The 18,245-nt window shown below is 42.6% G+C and overlaps 1 protein-coding gene across 3 annotated transcripts; it reads right to left on the bottom strand.

Moving 5' to 3' along the window:
* Window positions 1-5,008: 5,008 nt before the first annotated feature.
* On the bottom strand, window positions 5,009-15,013 carry syn1 (synapsin I). 3 transcript variants are annotated; one of them, XM_058636624.1, is made up of 14 exons: window positions 14,708-15,013; window positions 13,963-14,449; window positions 13,191-13,248; window positions 12,542-12,633; window positions 12,304-12,460; window positions 12,127-12,216; window positions 11,748-11,810; window positions 11,518-11,660; window positions 10,799-10,873; window positions 10,618-10,720; window positions 10,389-10,538; window positions 10,086-10,155; window positions 9,457-9,961; window positions 5,009-8,366 (listed from the first exon to the last, which is right to left on the bottom strand). In XM_058636624.1, exons 2-14 carry the CDS (start codon window positions 14,313-14,315, stop codon window positions 8,231-8,233), a joined length of 1,995 nt encoding a protein of 664 aa, XP_058492607.1. In that variant the 5' UTR covers window positions 14,316-14,449; window positions 14,708-15,013; the 3' UTR covers window positions 5,009-8,230. The 3 variants fall into 3 exon arrangements, with proteins under 3 accessions (XP_058492607.1, XP_058492608.1, XP_058492609.1); XM_058636625.1 differs by having other exon boundaries at window positions 13,963-14,365; XM_058636626.1 differs by having other exon boundaries at window positions 5,009-8,328; window positions 14,708-15,009.
* Window positions 15,014-18,245: the final 3,232 nt, after the last annotated feature.

Here is an 18,245-nt window from a genome sequence, read left to right as displayed (position 1 = left end):
TGGGGGCGTGGTTGTGCGTGTTGTTATTAGGATGGGAGAGAAAGGGGAGGGGCGGAGGGGGAGGAGGTGTTGGAGGAGGCGAGGAGAGGAGAGGGTGGGTGTTCAGTCGGAGCAGCACTGCGGTGTCTTCGTTCATCCCTGAACACGGAGATGGAAGTTTTACAGCCTGGCTGTTTGGTCAGTCATCCTGCAGTGATCCAGACCCGATCCAGACCCGATCCAGACCCGATCCAGAGTCTGAAGACAGACTCACAACTCTGCGTTCACCTGGACCTCACAGCTGGAGCTGGAGCAAAAAAATGATCTGTCAACCTTTTTTTTTAGTGTCTTTGGTGCCATGGTTCTCAAACTGTGGTACGCAAGCTTCCATATGCATGACATACAAATAATTACAGTCTCTAACGTCACGACACCAGTGTGTGAAGTATATGTGAGGAAGCCTCCTTACTCTTCTCCTACACCACAGGTGTCAAACTCACGGCCCGCGGGCCACATCCGGCCCCACCATGCAATTGTATTCGGCCCGTGAGATAATATGTCTTTTTCTGCTTTTATCACTGATTAGTATCACGTTATCTTGCCAATATAATAAATAAATAAAGGTCATAAGGGGGCTCAGCATTATGGGAATGCATGAATGCGAGAAACCGCGAGTAATTGGATCATTGGAGGATTAAGTTCACAGTGGCGCACACGGACATTTTGAAGGGCACGGGCGAAAGTGAAAAGAGCACCTGCAGTGCTATTTCATCATTCTCACACACCTGTGCACACCTTTACAGGACAGTATCACGTTCTATTCAGCACTGGATCTCATTTCCTGTAAGGACACCCTCTTTGATCGGAAGGGCACCCAGTCGTGGAATCTGAAGTATCCCGCACACATCTGGCCCACCTCGCCACATCCTTCTGCAGCGTCTGAACTGATGACGGGACAGCAGGCGCTGAGCCCCAGCCAGGAGCATGCGACTATACCACAGGAGGAAAAAGTGCTTACCGTCGCACTCTCACCCTGAGAACAGATGAACTCTGCTGATCAGGCTGAAGATCACGCTCGCACTGATCTGTGACAGAGCTTTTACGGCCACATCTCGGACACGTGCGACTCAGCCTCTCCTGACAGCGTTCTGTGTCAGCTGTGGGTTAGCAGGCATAAGTGTCTGTCAGCTGGCTGCTGGCAGGTGTCGCAGGCACCTCGAGGAGATCAATAGCTCTCTGTTGATTAGAGGCCCCTCTGATCAATCAGCTGGAAAACAAGTTCTCACGATGCTCAGTCCATGGATCTGAATATTCTGCTGCTTTTTTCCCCCCTGCACTGCTCACACTGGCACAGTAAATAACCCCTTAGTTTCCCAGATGTCTCAGATGAACCATCTCTCTCGTGCCTGAGTTCCAAAGCGAGGTTCGGCCTCCCTTCTTTTTTGGAGCTGTAGTGATGTGTCAGCGAAAAACACGGGAAACACATTAAACCGAGATGTTAAGGCAGACACAGTTCAGCACGACTGTATCGTGGGGGAGTCCCAGGGGTAATCGGGAAGTTGTTCACAGTCCCTGCCGCGGTTAATATTTCATAAAGCCGGGATTAAACCTCCAAGACAGAATTATGTCTGAACATCCGTCCATATTTGGTCCACAGAGACAAACACACCTACGGTCAATTCCCAGTGTCCAATTTGCCTAAGCTGCATGTTTCTGGACTGTGTCCATAGAAAATGAATCCACACAGACACTATTCACAGGTTCTGTGGTCCATATGATGCACATTAGAGTCTTATTGTAAAGTAATGTATACAGGGAAACAAAGAACCCGCATTGGCACCGCTTTTAATCCGCGGTGGATCAAAACTGGATTATATTCAATCTTTAAACTGATCGAGTGAGATCATGAAAATGATAGAAAAAAGGAAAAAAAAAACATTACATAAACTCAACCCGACACGTGATTATTAAATCTTAAATTTATGTGGTCGCACACACACACACACACACACACAAAAGAACATTCCGGTCCAGTTTGAGTAACACTCGTGAGCACATTCAAATACAAGCCAAACTATTTGGGTGCAGTATCCATGGCAACCCACGGCGAGTAGGAGCAAGAGAGACACACACAGGCAATAAAGTGGAGGGATGATGGCGTCGGAGGGAGGCGGAAATATTAAAAGTCAGAGGTTCAGAGTAAGACACGAGGAGAGAAACCTGCACTCATGTGGGTCAAAGTAAGACTTGTGCGCTGAGGACAACACACAAACTCCTCTGGTCTCTGCAACCACAGTAGAAACATCCCACGGTGAGGTTTAATTAAACCTTTACATCATCTCCCATTCTGACATGTCGTGTGCAAGTTTATTAAAGGCGATGGAGCCCATTTAGGAGGAAGAGTGGCGCCTCGCAGTGGATACAAGTCTGTGTGTTGATTATGTAACTGCATCAAAACACAACATGGCCATAGCTTACTCAGAGGTACCGGGCGGATGGGAGTCAGCAGGAGGTTTCATAATGAGAGTCTGTCGCCGACGCTCCGGGGCTATTCAGCGCTGGACGCACAACAAATCCACTGTGCGGCACAATGCTGCACTGGTTGTGTGAGGAGGCCGTGTGTGCCCGAAACAACGGGGATGTCCACTGACAGTAGACTGTCTTTCTCCTCCATGAGAGGGTGCAGTATCTGACTCAGCTCATTTGTTTAAGACTATGTCAAGATGTGCAGAGCTTGGTCGACGACAAAGAACGACTTGATTAGACGAAATGTCTGACTTCCAATCAGCTCTGACATGTCACAGCTTCTCAGAGTGTGGGGTAGCACAGTGTATCTGGATGCACTGTACCTGTGCTTGCTGCTGTTTAAATGGGTCAGCGGCACTAGAAATATCCTGGCTCAGTCAAAGTCAAGCGTGTGCCCCTCCCCCTTTGAACAGCAGCATCCTTGAGTCCTGTAGTTGTGGCCTGCATAGAAGTTAGAGAAAGTTGTACCAGAGGTGTGCGCATCGCTACGGAAGCGCACTGCAAAACATTTTTTTGTCTGAGTTTAGAGCGCATTTGAGACATTAAATGCATTCATGGACGGCTTGTTTTATTTCGTTTCATCAGGAGACTGCTGAAAATACGGGAGTCACTCGCAGGTTGGAGGTTCTCGCGAGAGTTCTCGATAACTCAGAAGAAAATTACTCCGAAAAACAGAAAAAAAAATTAATTAATCAGAAAAAACTGAGTTTTTTTTTCAAATAAATGCAATGCACTTCCATAGACACATCCACATGATGTTTTCTTGTGAATGTTTTTCAGAACAAATGACTTTGTAACATTCAAGCGATAACGTGTTTCAAAGGTTCAAAAATGAAGAACCTATTGTTTAATAAAAGAACGTTACATGTAAATGATAGTTTAAGTAAAGGCCAAAGATCGCGCTCGAGAATGAGATTCATTTTATGTTTTTTTGCCCAGTTTATGAAGATTTGAGGAATTTTCTTTGGTTACATGAATATGAAAAAACTCCCAGTTGTGCCTGGGAAAGAAGAAGGAATATTTGGTGGGTGTGCAGGACACAAAAAAACGAAATTAAAATGAAATGAAATGAATAATAGGAGCATGTTTTGTGCTATTATGACACGTAGCAGCGGCCACGCGGTCGGTGTAGTGCAGGGGTGTCAAACTCATTTTTGTTCAGGGGCCACATAAAGCACAATTTGATCTCAAGTGGGCCGGACCAGTAAAAATAGTAAAATAATAGCATAATAACCTATGAACAACCAGAACTCCTTGCTTTTTTTCTCCTTTGTTTTACATTTAATGAAGGATATTTTTTACAAAACATGAAATTTCTTGAGAAATATAAGTGCAATTTTTTAACAATATCGTGCCTAAATGTACTATTTACACATTACACTGGATCTAAAAAGGCACAGACATTTAGTCACAGGTATCTGGAAGAGAAAAATATGGTATTTGACATTACGTTTAGATTGTAATCGTAGTGTGAAATTTTAACAAATTCATCCTGTGGGCCGGATTGGACCCTCTGGCGGGCCGGTTCTGGCCCCCGGGCCGTATGTTTGACACCCCTGGTCTAGTGGTTAGCGAGCTAGCCTTTGCAGCAAGACGGCCTGGGTTCGACCCCGAAGGGCCTTTCTGCGTGGAGTTTGCATGTTCTCCCCTCCTGTGGAGAAGAAAGCGGTCGAAAAGGGATGGATGGTACAGGTAACAGTAAGCCACTCATGAAATCAGGCCTCTGACATCAAAACAATCTCAACATAGTGAAATCCAATAAAAACACTGGATGGAACAAACGGCGTGGAGTTAAAGGTGTGGAGTATAGATGGATGATGAAAAATCTTAATTTTATTGTTTTGTTTCCGTGCAGCTCTGGTCGTTTGTACAAAACAATGAATCAGTCATGAGTCGGGAGCGGAATGACACTGTCGGCCTGTGTCAGCTGCAGCTGCTGCATTCACATCCGACCAAACTAATGAAAGTCTGGAATACACTGGAGCATAATACGGGGAGTTTTCCCTTTAAAAAAAAAGAGCATGAATAAGGTCATTATTCAAGGTAGAAAAGACTCTGTGATAAGACGGAGCCCTACAGTACGTTCATTTGTCCAAGAACGGTTCATTTAAATGAACTCTCTTTGCCTTTTCATGACATGGCAGAAGAATTATAAATAGAACGTTCCTCAAATCCAATACACGCAAAATCCTTGTGACTCTTAATAATAAATAGTTAATGATGTAACCCTAATAGAATATCTCTGATCAAACATGCAGCGACATCAAATTCTGTGCTCACCACACTTGTGTGAAATGATTTATGTAACTGCAGGCCAACGCCACCTTGTGGTCACATATGTAAGCAGTTTTAGACTTTTGATGACTTACTGTAAAATAGCACAATTATGAGTCTAATGTTATCATTTTTTTTAGTGTTTTAGTGTGAAAAGTAGGATTTTGGACTCAAAACCAACAAAAGGTTCATTTTAGCTTCATATTGCCCCAACAATAACAAGCAGCAGTCATGTCAGTAGTCTTTATTAGACATGTGCATGTTTTAAGAACACACTCATCTTCACATGATATAGTTACATTGCATATAACATCTAATATTCTTTTACATTTATTTCATTTCATTTCATTTAATAGCCCACCGTGATTTGCGTTATGCAATATCTTATTTTATTTTCATGATCGACAAAAAAAACAAAAAAAAAAACTTTCATTTTTGCTCTTGCATGTATGTTTTTTGTTTTTTTAAATCTTGCAGGCATCGACTGACAATCACTTCAAATCTGCAAGGACTTCGTCATCATCTCACCACAATGATTATACGCTGCATTTGGAAAACAAGATATATATATATATATATATAAAAAAACTATGACCAAAGAAATGATTACATTCACAGTCAAATAGATCCACCGTGAAAAATGTCAAATATCTGTGAATAATATCAAAAACATAAAGAAAATAAAGTCCTTTTTTTACAGTGACCTCACACCTCGTCATGTCAGTCGCAGCAGATGTGTGACAAAATATAACATTTTCATACTTAACCACTCATGCTTATGGAAGAGGATTAGGACCATACAGGAACAAACATTTGAGTTCTGACTTTAAACTCTTTATTCCCAGAATTCTGACTTAGGATTCTGAGAATAAAGTCAGAATTCAGACTTTTTTTCTCAGAATTTCGGACTTTAAACTCTTTATTCCCAGAATTCTGAGAATAAAGTCAGAATTCTGACTTTAAACTCTTTATTCTCAGAATTCTAAGTCAGAATTCTGACCTTAAACTCTTTATTGCCAGAATTCTGACTTAGAATTCAGAGAATAAAGTCAGAATTCAGACTTTTTTCTCAGAATTTCTGACTTTATACTCAGAATTCTGAGTTTAAAGTCAGAATTTTGACTTTAAACTCTTTATTCCCAGAATTCTGAGAATAAATTCAGAATTCTGACTTTAAACTCTTTATTCTCAGAATTCTAAGTCAGAATTTTGACTTTAAACTCTTTATTCCCAGAATTCTGACTTAGAATTCTGAGAATAAAGTCAGAATTCTGACTTTAAACTCTTTATTCTCAAAATTCTAAGTGAGAATTCTGACTTTAAACTCTTTATTCTCAGAATTCTGACTCAGAATTTCTCACTTTAAAACTCTTTATTCACATAATTCTGACTTTTTTCTCAGAATGTCTGACTTTATACTCAGAATTCTGACTTTTTCCTGCTGTGGCCCTAATCCTCTTCCGTAGCTGCTAATAGGGACGGCCCATTTTCTAAAATTACACACCGAGTGTTAGAACATCTGCTGCTGGCAGTGTCCTCTGACAATCCCATACTGACACCCAGTCTGTGTAAAACGTTGAAAATAAGGCAAACATTACGAATGCATTTAAAAATACACAGAGTCATGCCTCACAGAAGCATGTGTGCGGTCGCTGAGACGAACCTGGAAATCAAAAGCTCAAAACAGTCATTAACAAGCACAGACGGCAGCGGGGGATAAAGAGGGCGATCCGCATCACTCGGAGCTCTGTACAACATCTATTTGGTTTTCACTGAACGACATTCAGACATTTACGCACCACCGAGCACAAGGGGTCACTGTTGCTACACAGAAAGAAGGCTGATAAACACAGGCCGTGTGGAGAATCTGCAGGGGAACCAGGACTCATCTATTCTTCTGGCTATTGGGTAAAAAAGAAGAAAAAGGGTGGATATTGCCATACTACATCAACATTCGAATGAAACACACTTGCTCTGGAAGACGTTTTCAGTGCCTGGAAACACACCCATGTTTTCAGCAACAGCTCAGATTCTCAGAGTGATGATCAAACTAACTGTTCCTAAACCTTGGCTTTATTATCACGATGATTCCTTGGCTGCGTATGCGTCGGAGCGAGGCCTGACAGTGTTCTGCACCAAGGAAACTCAAATGGGAGAATATAATACACATTCCTGAAAACAGTCCCAAACTTCACACACACACACATCAGCCTGTGTCACCGTGTTCAAGTATAATGTTGCGATATACTGTGCAAATGCATTTTTCGAAATCACCAAAAAAACAAAACAAAAACAAACGTCCACCTCATTTAAATGCATGCTTTTCTTTCACTTGTCCATTAACAGCCACAACGGAAATGCAACGGTAGACCCTGTTTGGGTCTTTCCTTCTTTTTTCTTTTTTTTTTTTAAACCGCGTAAAAAAAACCCGGACGACATACTCACGACAAACACCTACGAGGGCTACGCGACTAACTAACCCGACTACGCGTGGCAACACAGTTACAAGCGCCAGTGTTGCCTCCTGTTGACATGCAGCTACGACGTCACCATGAACAGCTCCGACAGAGCTAGCCTAAGCTAATACAGGAAGAGTGTGTGCGTGTGTGTGTGTGCGTGCAGCTGTGCCCAGTTAGGGACTGTACAAAAATTATTACTAGTGGAAAAAAGGGGGCGGTCTTTGTCAGAGACTATTTTGCTACGGAGGTGTTTTTAATTCCACTGTGTGATGATATTAGAGCTGAATGATAACCAAGCTTTTTTCATGATTAAAACAAGATTTCGGATTGTTTCCGCTACTTAAATGTGAATATTTTCTTAATTTCTTTGCTTCATAGAACAACAAAATCATTACAAAAAAAAAAAAATGGAATCATTTTGGCGATCGACGTTTTTTAACGTTTAAAGTATTTAAATCCATTTAATTGTTTGACCTCGACACGTTTAAAGGTGTTAAAACAACACTCCGCCCCCCCACGTGAATAACTTTTATACGGCCCCTTAACTCATTTGATGGATACGTAGGCCAACCAAAGTTCAAACATAAAGACCACAATGACTTTACAGCACGGACGAGAAAGTGGAAGCAGCGTTGTGTTGATTTCTTGCTTAATTGTGCGCGTCTTCATGCATATACAGGACTCTTTTTTTGTGTGTGTGTGTGTTTTGTGTCACAATGACGACTTACTTGAGGTGAAACGAGGAATGTTTCCGACATCAGTTGCCTAGACTTGAATTTGTATTCTATCTATTCTATTTTAAAAGATTTAGGCAGTGGGTGTCAAAGTGTGTACATCTTTCATATCTGGGTCAATGTACATTGAATTGGAGGCGGCATCCTGTTGGTCCTTGTTTGTTGGGGCGGGGGGCGGGGGGGCGGAGAGAGAAGGTGTCTGTCCTTCAGTTTGTGGGGGAGGGGGCGGGGGAGAGGGAGGGACCATATTACGCCGTCTCAGTCTGAGAAGAGACTGGCAAAAGATTTACGCAGGTTGCGTATGGTTTCGGCCTTCACCTCGTCCTGGCTAAGGCTGGCTCGTGGCGCTGGGGTTTCTGGAATGTTGAAGGTATTGGTAAGAGACTGGGACTTGCTATAAAGAGAGGAAAATGGCAATAGAGGAGAGGGAGAGGCTATTAAAGTCATGCAGCAAACCCATGGGATGAAAAGACTGGTGCGTGGCAAGACTGAGAGAGAGAGAGCGAAAGAAAGGAAGAAAGAAAGGATAAGAAAGGCTTGGTAAAAAGATGATCAAAGCGCATTCCGTCTCCATGGTTACCTTATATCATTTCAAAGCGATTTGATATGATATGAATAGAGAAGACTTTTGAAGTGATTTATGTTTTTAAATCAAGGATTGATGGTCGGTCGTTTTAAGAGGAGCACAGATGTCACTTCTATAATCAGGATTATGTGTATGGGGCTGAAATATGCGCCACCAGAAACTGAATTTGAATCATTTATATTTGAATTTGTGTTGTTTCGTTTGAATCAGCTGTGACCTGTGTATCTGCGCTCGATTGCTCTTCACTAGTACCCGGATGTCTGTCACAGTAAATTGAAATTGCGAGAACTGAATGTGAAAATATAGAGAATTTGTCCAATGCAATGATTTAAATTAAACAATACTATTTAATTCAAATATAAATGATTCAAATCCAGTTTCTGGTATCACGTATTTCAGCCCATATATGTGTTGTGTATTTAGGAAAAATCCGCTTAAACAAATATAAAAGCAGCCATATCAAAAACATATATACATAATCATATAAAGGTATATATATATATATATATATATATATATATATATATATATATATATATACATAAAGAAGAATGTAGCTAAAGAACAGGGATTGTGGCAGATTACGTGTTTGCAAACTTTATGTTCAAATGCATCTCCAGACAATCTAAACAACGTTATCATGTGATGATGTTTAAGGACTTAAATAATAATATAATAATTACTGATACATCATGCACATTCAGATGGATCAGTTTCCCCATGCATGATGTATCTGAGTGCAGGCAAAACAGTAAAGGGGATATTTGGTCATGGTCAGCTGTAAGGGGTCACTTAAGGATAAATAAGAGGAAACTGTAATTGAGGATATATATGTATATATATATATATATATATATATGTACAGTATATATACATATATATCTATATGTTTACTCACTTTAGTTGTGGAGAGCCGCCCATAGCCGGGCTGTCCTGACTGGGCTTCTGTGGCGGCTGAGGCTTCTGCTGCAGTGGGGGTCGTCCTCCCGGCGGCCCCTGGCCCTGAGCAGCAGGTCGCGGCTGCTGGGTGGTGGCCCCTCCAGGACGACCCTGCTGCCCAGGCGCCCTCTGTTGCTGCGGCCCCCCCTGCGACTGCTGCCTCGGGGGCTGGGCGGGCCTCTGCTGTGGGCCGCCGGGAGGTTTCTGGCCGACGGACTGTTGCCGTTGAGCTTGAGGGGAGCCTCCGTGACTCCGCTGAGGCGAGCCCTGTCCAGAAGAAGGTCTCTGACCCGGAGAAGCTCCCGCACCTTGTGGCCGTGGTTGGGCCGCAGGTCCTTGGTTACCCTTCGCCTGGGCACTGGGTTCACCTGCGGGAGGGTTGGCAGCCGACTGCTGGGCCTGTACAGGGGGCTGGCCCTGAGGAGACGGGCGCTGCTGAGATGGAGGGCTTTGCTGAGGACCACCTGAGAAGAAAACAAAAGAGCAGAAACCACACTCAAGTTCTTTCTTTATTTCTTACACTGGAAAAACTAAATGGTTGACAAAGTTAAAAGCATTTCAATTGAATATTATCTTGGCAGTTCTTACCCTGAGGTGAAGGCCGTGGCTGAGCCTGTGGGACTCTGGGCTGAGAAACAGGCTGAGGAGACACTGCTTTCTACAAAACAGTTCATAAAAAAAGTCAATCATTATCAAACTAGAGAGGATTTTAAATAAAGACACTGGATATTGCATTTTAATTACACAGGGAGTATTTGACCGTCTCAGTTATAATCCCAGGAATCAGCGTCCATGTTTCCCATAAAGATAAATCCACCTTGAGATGAGATGTAACTTATGATGTTACATTTATATGTGTGTAAATGTGCAAGTACGTGAGTGTCAGTGCACCTGTGCCGGCTGTCCTGCCATGGCACGGACTGTGGAAGAGCTGGGAGTGCGTTGAACGGTCTGGTTCATCTTACTGACGACCAGCTCAGCGATCTGAACCCGGTCCTCGTCCTGCTGGTCTCCAATCAGTGGCATCGAGCAGTCGTCGACCTTAAATAAAAACACAAACCGATTCAGTGGATTTTTCCCTCGTTACACGTAGATACTGCCCGACGCTGCCTCCTCGTACCTCGATGATGTAATCCATGCCGTCTTTACCGTGCAGAGCCTCCACAGCACAGATGTCCAAGCCTCCAAAGATGTCCGCACAGGAGTCCACCCACAATCTGTACCTGCGATACACGTTCAACACAGCTGTAATATAACAGCAACGCGAGGCGCGTCATTTACAGCGTTGACGTGCTTCTTACTTGTCGGACATGGCCACCTGCTCCAGCATGGATGAGCCAGTGTTGGTTTTCCAGTTGCCAGAGATGGATGTTCTCCTGTGGAGGGCAACGCAGATTCACTTCACATGACCGGATCTCATTATATAGTGTTCTTTGGCAGGTGTTTGTGGAGTTACGCGTGGAGACAGTGACGTGCGGTGAGGTTCACGCCTGCAGAGGCGCTGAGATTGTACAAATATATCAACCTAAAATAGAAGCTTCAATTTTGACCTTAATTGAAACATTTAGTTGTTTTAAAAAGCTTTTAATTCTGCTTTAATCAATTCCACACTGTTCAACAATATGATAGCACGAAAAACAAAATAATGTTTATTATTATTTTATTTATTTAAATTTAAATAGGTTTTTTTTTGGCTGATCTCTCTCTTTTTTTTTTAATTAAAATTGAAAATCATGTTAGTCTTACCTTTTTATATATATATATACGTGTGTGTGTATATAGATATACATATATATATATATATATATATATATACACACATATATATTTATATATATATACTATAAATACATACTATACACACATGCTGCCTCATGTCACCGTTCCCCCGCGTATTTTTAAACAGGAAATGTGTAAATTTGGTGATTTTGAGCATGGAAACTGTACAGAAAACTCATTTCTAGAACACTGATTGTCTGTCATCATTGCTCATGCGTGTGGACTCGCGCCTCATACTCACATGTAAGCCTTGTAGTTGTTGCCGATTTTCTGGATGCGCACGTCGTATTTCGCGTCGATGAACGGCTCCGACGTGGCGTACGTCTTGGTCAGTGCCACGACGCTGGCGATATCCTGGAAGTCGTACTGATTGTCCACTTTCACCTTTAGAGAAAGCGACATAAACATTTGCACACTTGCACCAGTGGTCATACTGAAAGGACGTCAACGCGGAGCGTAAGACGGAATTACCTTTCCCATTCCCGAGTGAGCGTGGCCCATCTTTATCACGACGGGGAAGCGAGGGGAGGTGATCTGTAACAGGAGCATTATCAGTGATTCACAGTCCATTTCAACGCAGAACTGTGATCATTAACTGGAGTGAAACCATTCTCCTGTTTCTGCAGATGATACTGAATCATCAGCACACACACAAAAACAAAACACTCTCATTTACATTTGGTCTCAGCTGCTTCACGAGATGGAATATTGACATGGAGGTGATTTACCGTCCTAACAGGCATGGACACGGATGACGTGTGAGGGCTGCTCACCATGGAGACACACCCATGAGAGTGGAAGTGGAAAGAGGGGGAGGAGGAGGAGAGCGCATGGATGGAAGGGAACTCACCATTTCCTTGTGGTTTGGATAGTAAACCTGCTCAATCAGCGGGAACTCCTCTGGGCCCACCTGCTTACACACTCGAGACATCTGAGCAAACTGGAGACGAGACAAACGGACGGATGGACAATCAAACAGCTGCTCTTTGCGTCTTTAATGTGCAGTAATGGACGGAACGGTACTCACCACCCACGGCTTGTCACAGAAGTTGTAGACGGAGTGCAGAGAGTTGACGCTCGGCAGTCCGGCGTACTGCAGCCCGATCACGATGTTCCGGTGGTCCCCGTTCTTGTCCATGCTGAAGGCGTGTTGTCGGATCAGCACGAAGTCCGGCTTAAAGGACCTGGGACGGGAACACATGAGGAACTATCCCGCTGAAATCCCAGAGCAGCAGCTCTACGCTAACGTTAAACACAGGACTTACTTGGTGACCTTGTGTCCATTCCTGATCGCCTCCATGTCCACGTTGTAGGAGCCAGTGGCGTTTGCCACCAGGTTGATTTCAGAGAATTCAGCCTGAAAGGACGGGAGCAAGGTCAAGCAACCCCACGTGGCGACAATTAATCACGACGCCAGTGCAACAGAAACAAGCATGAGAGAGGAAAACGCTGGCAGAGAAAAGATATTAAAAACTCACAGTGCTGCCGCGTGGATTTTAACCTAATTCCTGCTGACGCAAGCGCTGTTAAAAAATACTCTTTGGAGTTTTACAGGTCTTAATATATCCTGTTACGTTATTTATAAGCAGAGGTCACACATCACACTTCCACAACTCTGATTTACCTTTGTATGAGGTGATGAGATCACTTCAGTGTGGGAATGAATGAATGAATGAGGAGGAGGAGTCTCCTCCCATGTCAATACTCGTGCATTAGTGAGCTGGGAAACCTATCATACTAAGAGCTCTCTGTGGACACAGTAAGAGCTGGTGTTCCAGTGGTGATTTATGTGCCGTTCACAGCGTGTCACCGTCCAGCCAGACGTTGATATACTGAGGGAAATGACTGAAATGCTAATAAATGATGGGAGAATTTGCAGAAAAGCGTTCTTTCTCTTCATTTTTTAAAACCTACCTGTTCCACCTTGATGTCAAATTCACCGTGGACCTTTCTTCCTCGGAAGACCTTCACCCTGAAAGGGAAACGAGGAGCGCGGCTGTTATTTTGGTCCAGCATTTCAAAGCACCAAGGTAATAATGTAAGAATAAGCTGATAAAACAACGCGTCTTTATGTTTAACATTAAAGTCTTAAAAGTCCTTTTTCTAAAGGACTGTATTTGACTGATATAACACCATTTGCTGCTCCTCCTCCTGAAGGCTGTGATATCAGTATCAGTGTCAGACATATCTGGAATCAGTCTCGTAGTGCTCCTGCTGGAGTAGATAGCGCTAAAGTAAGCAGTCATTATCCACCATTAACATCTTCCTGGTGAACACAGCTGCATTTAGAAGAGCATATGCACCTTTCCTGCTCTGTACAGTGGGATGTATTTGCACATTTCTGAGCTTTATCACCTTAAACGTGCACAAATAGACACAGAGTGTCATTATTTCACTATATTTGAAAGGCCTGACGTGCCCTTCGTTAGGAAACGCCTGTATCATCACTGGGCCTTGGCACAGTTTGAAGCATCTCACTGTCACGATGCAGATGAATTCGTCACATATCGTCAAACGAAAATGGCTTCTCTCTCTCTCTCTCTCTCTGCCTTCGCTCTGTTGCGCCTTTGCCATGGCACTGCACGCGCTCATGCAGCCTCTGTGCACGCCACGCGTCACGTGAGTCGTATGACCTTCCGGACTTACGGCCACGGACCTGGCACACATGTACGTCTCCTGGTCTTACCAGTCGGTCTGCTGGTCATCGATGACCAGGAGGATCTTGGCACTGCTGGAGACCCCTGCCCGGTCCGCAGCCTCGGATAAGGTCGCAGCCGCAGCGGCTGTGGTCTGTTTGACAGCATTGGATATGGATGAGAAGAAGCCGGAGCCTGCACCTGCAGACTGCTGCTGCTGCTGCTGCGGCGGCGGCGGCTGCTGCAGCTGCTGCTGACTGGTGGACTGGCGCCTCTCTGTCGGCCCTGGAGACACTGCGGGGCTTTGCTGCGCGGGGTCGGGCCGCTGAAGATCGCCCATGTAGCCATTGGGCAGGTTGGACATGAAATTGCTGTCCGAGAGTCGACGGCGAAGGTAGTTCATGGTGGAGATTTGGGGCCTTCAAATATCCTCCCACTGACTGCGGCTCACAACTTGGTGTTCAGCGAGGGGTGGGGGGAGAAAAAAAAAAAACACGTTTCACTCTCTCCACGAACACACAGCGACACCAATGTCACCTGCAGAGAAACAGCCTCGTGTTATTGATTACATTCACACGACTGAAACCAGTGGAGTAAGACATCGTGACGTGGAAATCATCACACAGCCTCCTGCATACAGCAGGGAAATCTGTCCACGCGAAGTGGAAAATCTTCACATTTAACAGATTATTTTATTATTATTAATAATAATATTAACATTAACAATAATAATAATAATAATAGTAATAAAAAGGAACAAGTGAGTCAAAGAAGGCGCGATGGAGCCTTAAGTACCTGGAGTGCGTCCACCCTGATCCGCCCCGAGGATGTGCAGATGATATTTCCCTTGTTATTAGAATGATTCTAATGATTGTTGCCGCGTCTCACGGTGAAGATGCCCGCATGTGTGTGATTGTCATGTCCGGTGTGCAGCGCAGACATCTGTGGAACTAACGCTCCGCTCCTTCCTCACAGACCCGCTCTTCCCCCTCCAGCTCCTGCTGTTTTACGTCCGCCCTGCGTCACTCCCAGTCATCCTGAGGGAAGCTGGCCCGCAACACGACGTCAAAGCAGCCGGTGTGCGCACGTAGACTTCCGGCAATATTTTCAAAATAAACGAAATACGTTTTAAAAAGTCGAGTTAAATTTCGATTTTTCCCCAAAATGTGATCACGATAAAATACAAGTTTAAAATCACTGCATGCTGGAAGTTGAAGAAAATTTACTTAATTGTGGTTTCAAACTTTCAAACTTTATTATATTGAATATTTGTGAGGACATTTCACAGCATTTCAAAATAAAAGCGTTTCTTTTGACATGGGGTGATATATAATTCACAATAAAAATTTATTTATGAGGCAAAACATATCTAATAATGAAAAAGCATATGAGTGGACCATATGACATTATTTGTTTGAGACCTCTGATTTAGTTAAACAAAATACATTTGAATTTAGTTTTATTTTTCAAATCCAGAACATTAGTGCATGTGTGACTTTTATGGCTAATAACGCCCAGACTTTCCCACACTTCCGGTCTCGTTTTGCCTGCGTGTGTGTACCTTGACGCAGCTGTGAGCGTGGATGTTACTGGGTGGTGCTGATGAGAGCAGGGCGACAGGGGCGTCAGATCTCAGCCTGCTGTTGACTCTGCAGGGCCAGGATGCTGCTGCGCCCTGCTGGGTCCAGTGGATCCGCAGTGGCACACTTGCTTTCTGTCTGGCTTTTTTTTCTTTGGGGCCGCTGACACACACACACACACACACACACTGACTGAGTGTTACTTTTGCTTTTCCAGCACAGTCAGTACAGACTGTGTGGGCTGCGCCATCTGTTGGTGACACACTGCCCATGCGGCACAGACACAAGAAACCACATGGAGCTCAGGGAGTCTCTCAGACTGCGGGAGAAAACTGTTCTGTTCTGTGACTACAATGGACACACTTGCAGATTATCTGGAACAAGAAAAATAAGAAATTAAAAGTGATGATATAAAGAGTATTTGGAGAGTTTGGATAACGAGATAGAGTCAAATCTGTTGATTTAAGTGGGAAAGATAAGGCCATTAGTTCAGTGAAGAAGTCACACAAACTCAGAACAAATAATAATAAACAACATCATTAAAACAATAACAATAAGACATTGGCTTGTAATTATCACAGCCTTCAACATTAAATGACATTATTTATTACATACACATATACATATATATATATATATATCCCTGCTTTAAATATTAGACATCTTACAGGCTTTATGATCAGTGCACGGTAGATTTAACGCAGGAATTCTATTTCCTGTGAAGTCAAAAAAGGATTTATTTATTTTTTAATACACAAATATTTCAGAAAATATTGTCAAATTGTAGCTATTGAAACTTTGTATTGGCAGATAAATGATTGACAGGTAACAGTTTTTGTCCGACACATACAAATAATAATATTTCTATATTTGCTTCGAGGCAAACATGTTTTTCCAGATCTACAGCATCCTATACATTAAGTGTAGAACATGGTCAGACTTTAAACAGCTCCCTGCTGCACGTATTATACTGAACGTCCGACATGATTTATTCATGGAGGCCGTACACTAAACACTAAAAGCATCTTCCCAGTGTACGCTCCAACATTAGCGCTGATTTAGCTGGGGAATGGTGTATTATTTCATGTGAATTCAAACAAACAAAACAAACAAATAATAGCTTTGCAAAATACTTTTTTTTTCTTTTGGCAGTCTCTACTTAAATAAATAAACTTAAATAAAGAAAATGGGGCATCAGCACTATATTATACAGTAGTATATATACTTATATATTGTGTGTATATGTATATTAATGGATAACTTACATTTGAGGGGCAGAGACATAATGGACTGGTTAGTCAGACGTCATTCATTTTAAAGCCAAATTCCTTGCATTTTAAAAATGGCAAAAATGTTTGGAATCCGTCAGTGGACAAACGTGTTTTTCAACATACTAATGAAAGCACATTTTTGGGCTTTTTTAAAAAAAAATAATAATAATTGTATACAGTGTAATATTATGTTGTCAGTCTGTGCAGTTTATACAGTACTAACTAACCTTTTTTCTTTTGTCTTTCTTTCTGAGCTTATCATAAATGTTTATTTTAATCATCTCCCTGCTTTCTTTCCATACACGGTGTGTCTCACATGATTTATTCATAGAATAGAATATAAACACTTAAAGCACCGTCTACTGAGAACATCCCGACATACACTTCAAGTCTAAGCTTATACAGTAGCTCAATATTGTGTGTGTGTGTATATATATATATATGTATATGTATATATACTGTATATACATATATGTGTATATATACATACATGCATATACACATATATACACACACATATATGTATATATGTGTGTGTATATATGTATTTACACATATATACATATATACACACACATACTGTATATGTATGTAAACATATGTATACACACATATGTGTATTTATACATACACACATATATGTATATATACATATATGTACTGTATATATATTATTTACATTAATGTAAATAAGGTAAAGGTAAAATAAAATAAACGTTTGACTGGTTAAGCTACTTATGGTAACAATGTTTGGAATTCATCAGTGGGCAAATGTGTGTGGTGTTCTTGTTTTGTTTTTAGTTTTCTCTCCTCAAGGTTACATTGTAAGTGCATTAGTCTACACACCGTACAGTATGTGAGTCTCTTTGTTCACTCTGTCATTGACCAGCAATGTTACAAGGACTGAAACTTGTTAATGTGTTTTAGTGAAAACACAGGGTTAGGGGTTAGGGTTAGAGTTGTTTTAGTGAAAACACATGAACTACATTATATGTGATGTCCTCAGCAGCGACGGTGCCACTGAGAGGCTGAATGCGTGGCCTTCAGAGACTCGGTGTGCTCAGGTGAGATTGTTCTCATGGCAGCGGCACATTTTTTCAGGACTTAGGAGTCTTTGTCTGGTCACGGACAAAAGGCCCAGGATTACTGGCGAAGCAGACTCACAGCTGCAGCTGCCTGCATGTACGGGCAGGTCAGAGGAATGACTGGAGCTCCGGTGGGCTAAGAGCGCACAAAAATGCAGTTTGGTGAGATTGCAGATTAGGGGGGAGGGGGGAGGCGGGAGGGACGGAGAGAGGGGGGCACACAGGTGCTGAGTCCATGGAGGGAAACAAAAGAAACACCTTTATTATCTTACAACTACATGAAGAAATGAAAGTGTGATGCTTCATCATGAAGTCTTCTCCCTAATAATAAAGACAGATACAGGTTAAATGAATCGTGTGGAGCTGTGACGCGAGACAAATCCATTTTCCTCTCCTG

The sequence above is a fragment of the Solea solea genome, chromosome 8, assembly GCF_958295425.1.
Source record: "Solea solea chromosome 8, fSolSol10.1, whole genome shotgun sequence".
In the NCBI taxonomy this organism is placed as follows: Eukaryota; Metazoa; Chordata; class Actinopteri; order Pleuronectiformes; family Soleidae; genus Solea; species Solea solea.
Note: the sequence above shows the minus strand (reverse complement) of the source record. Positions and strands in the feature narration are given on the sequence as shown.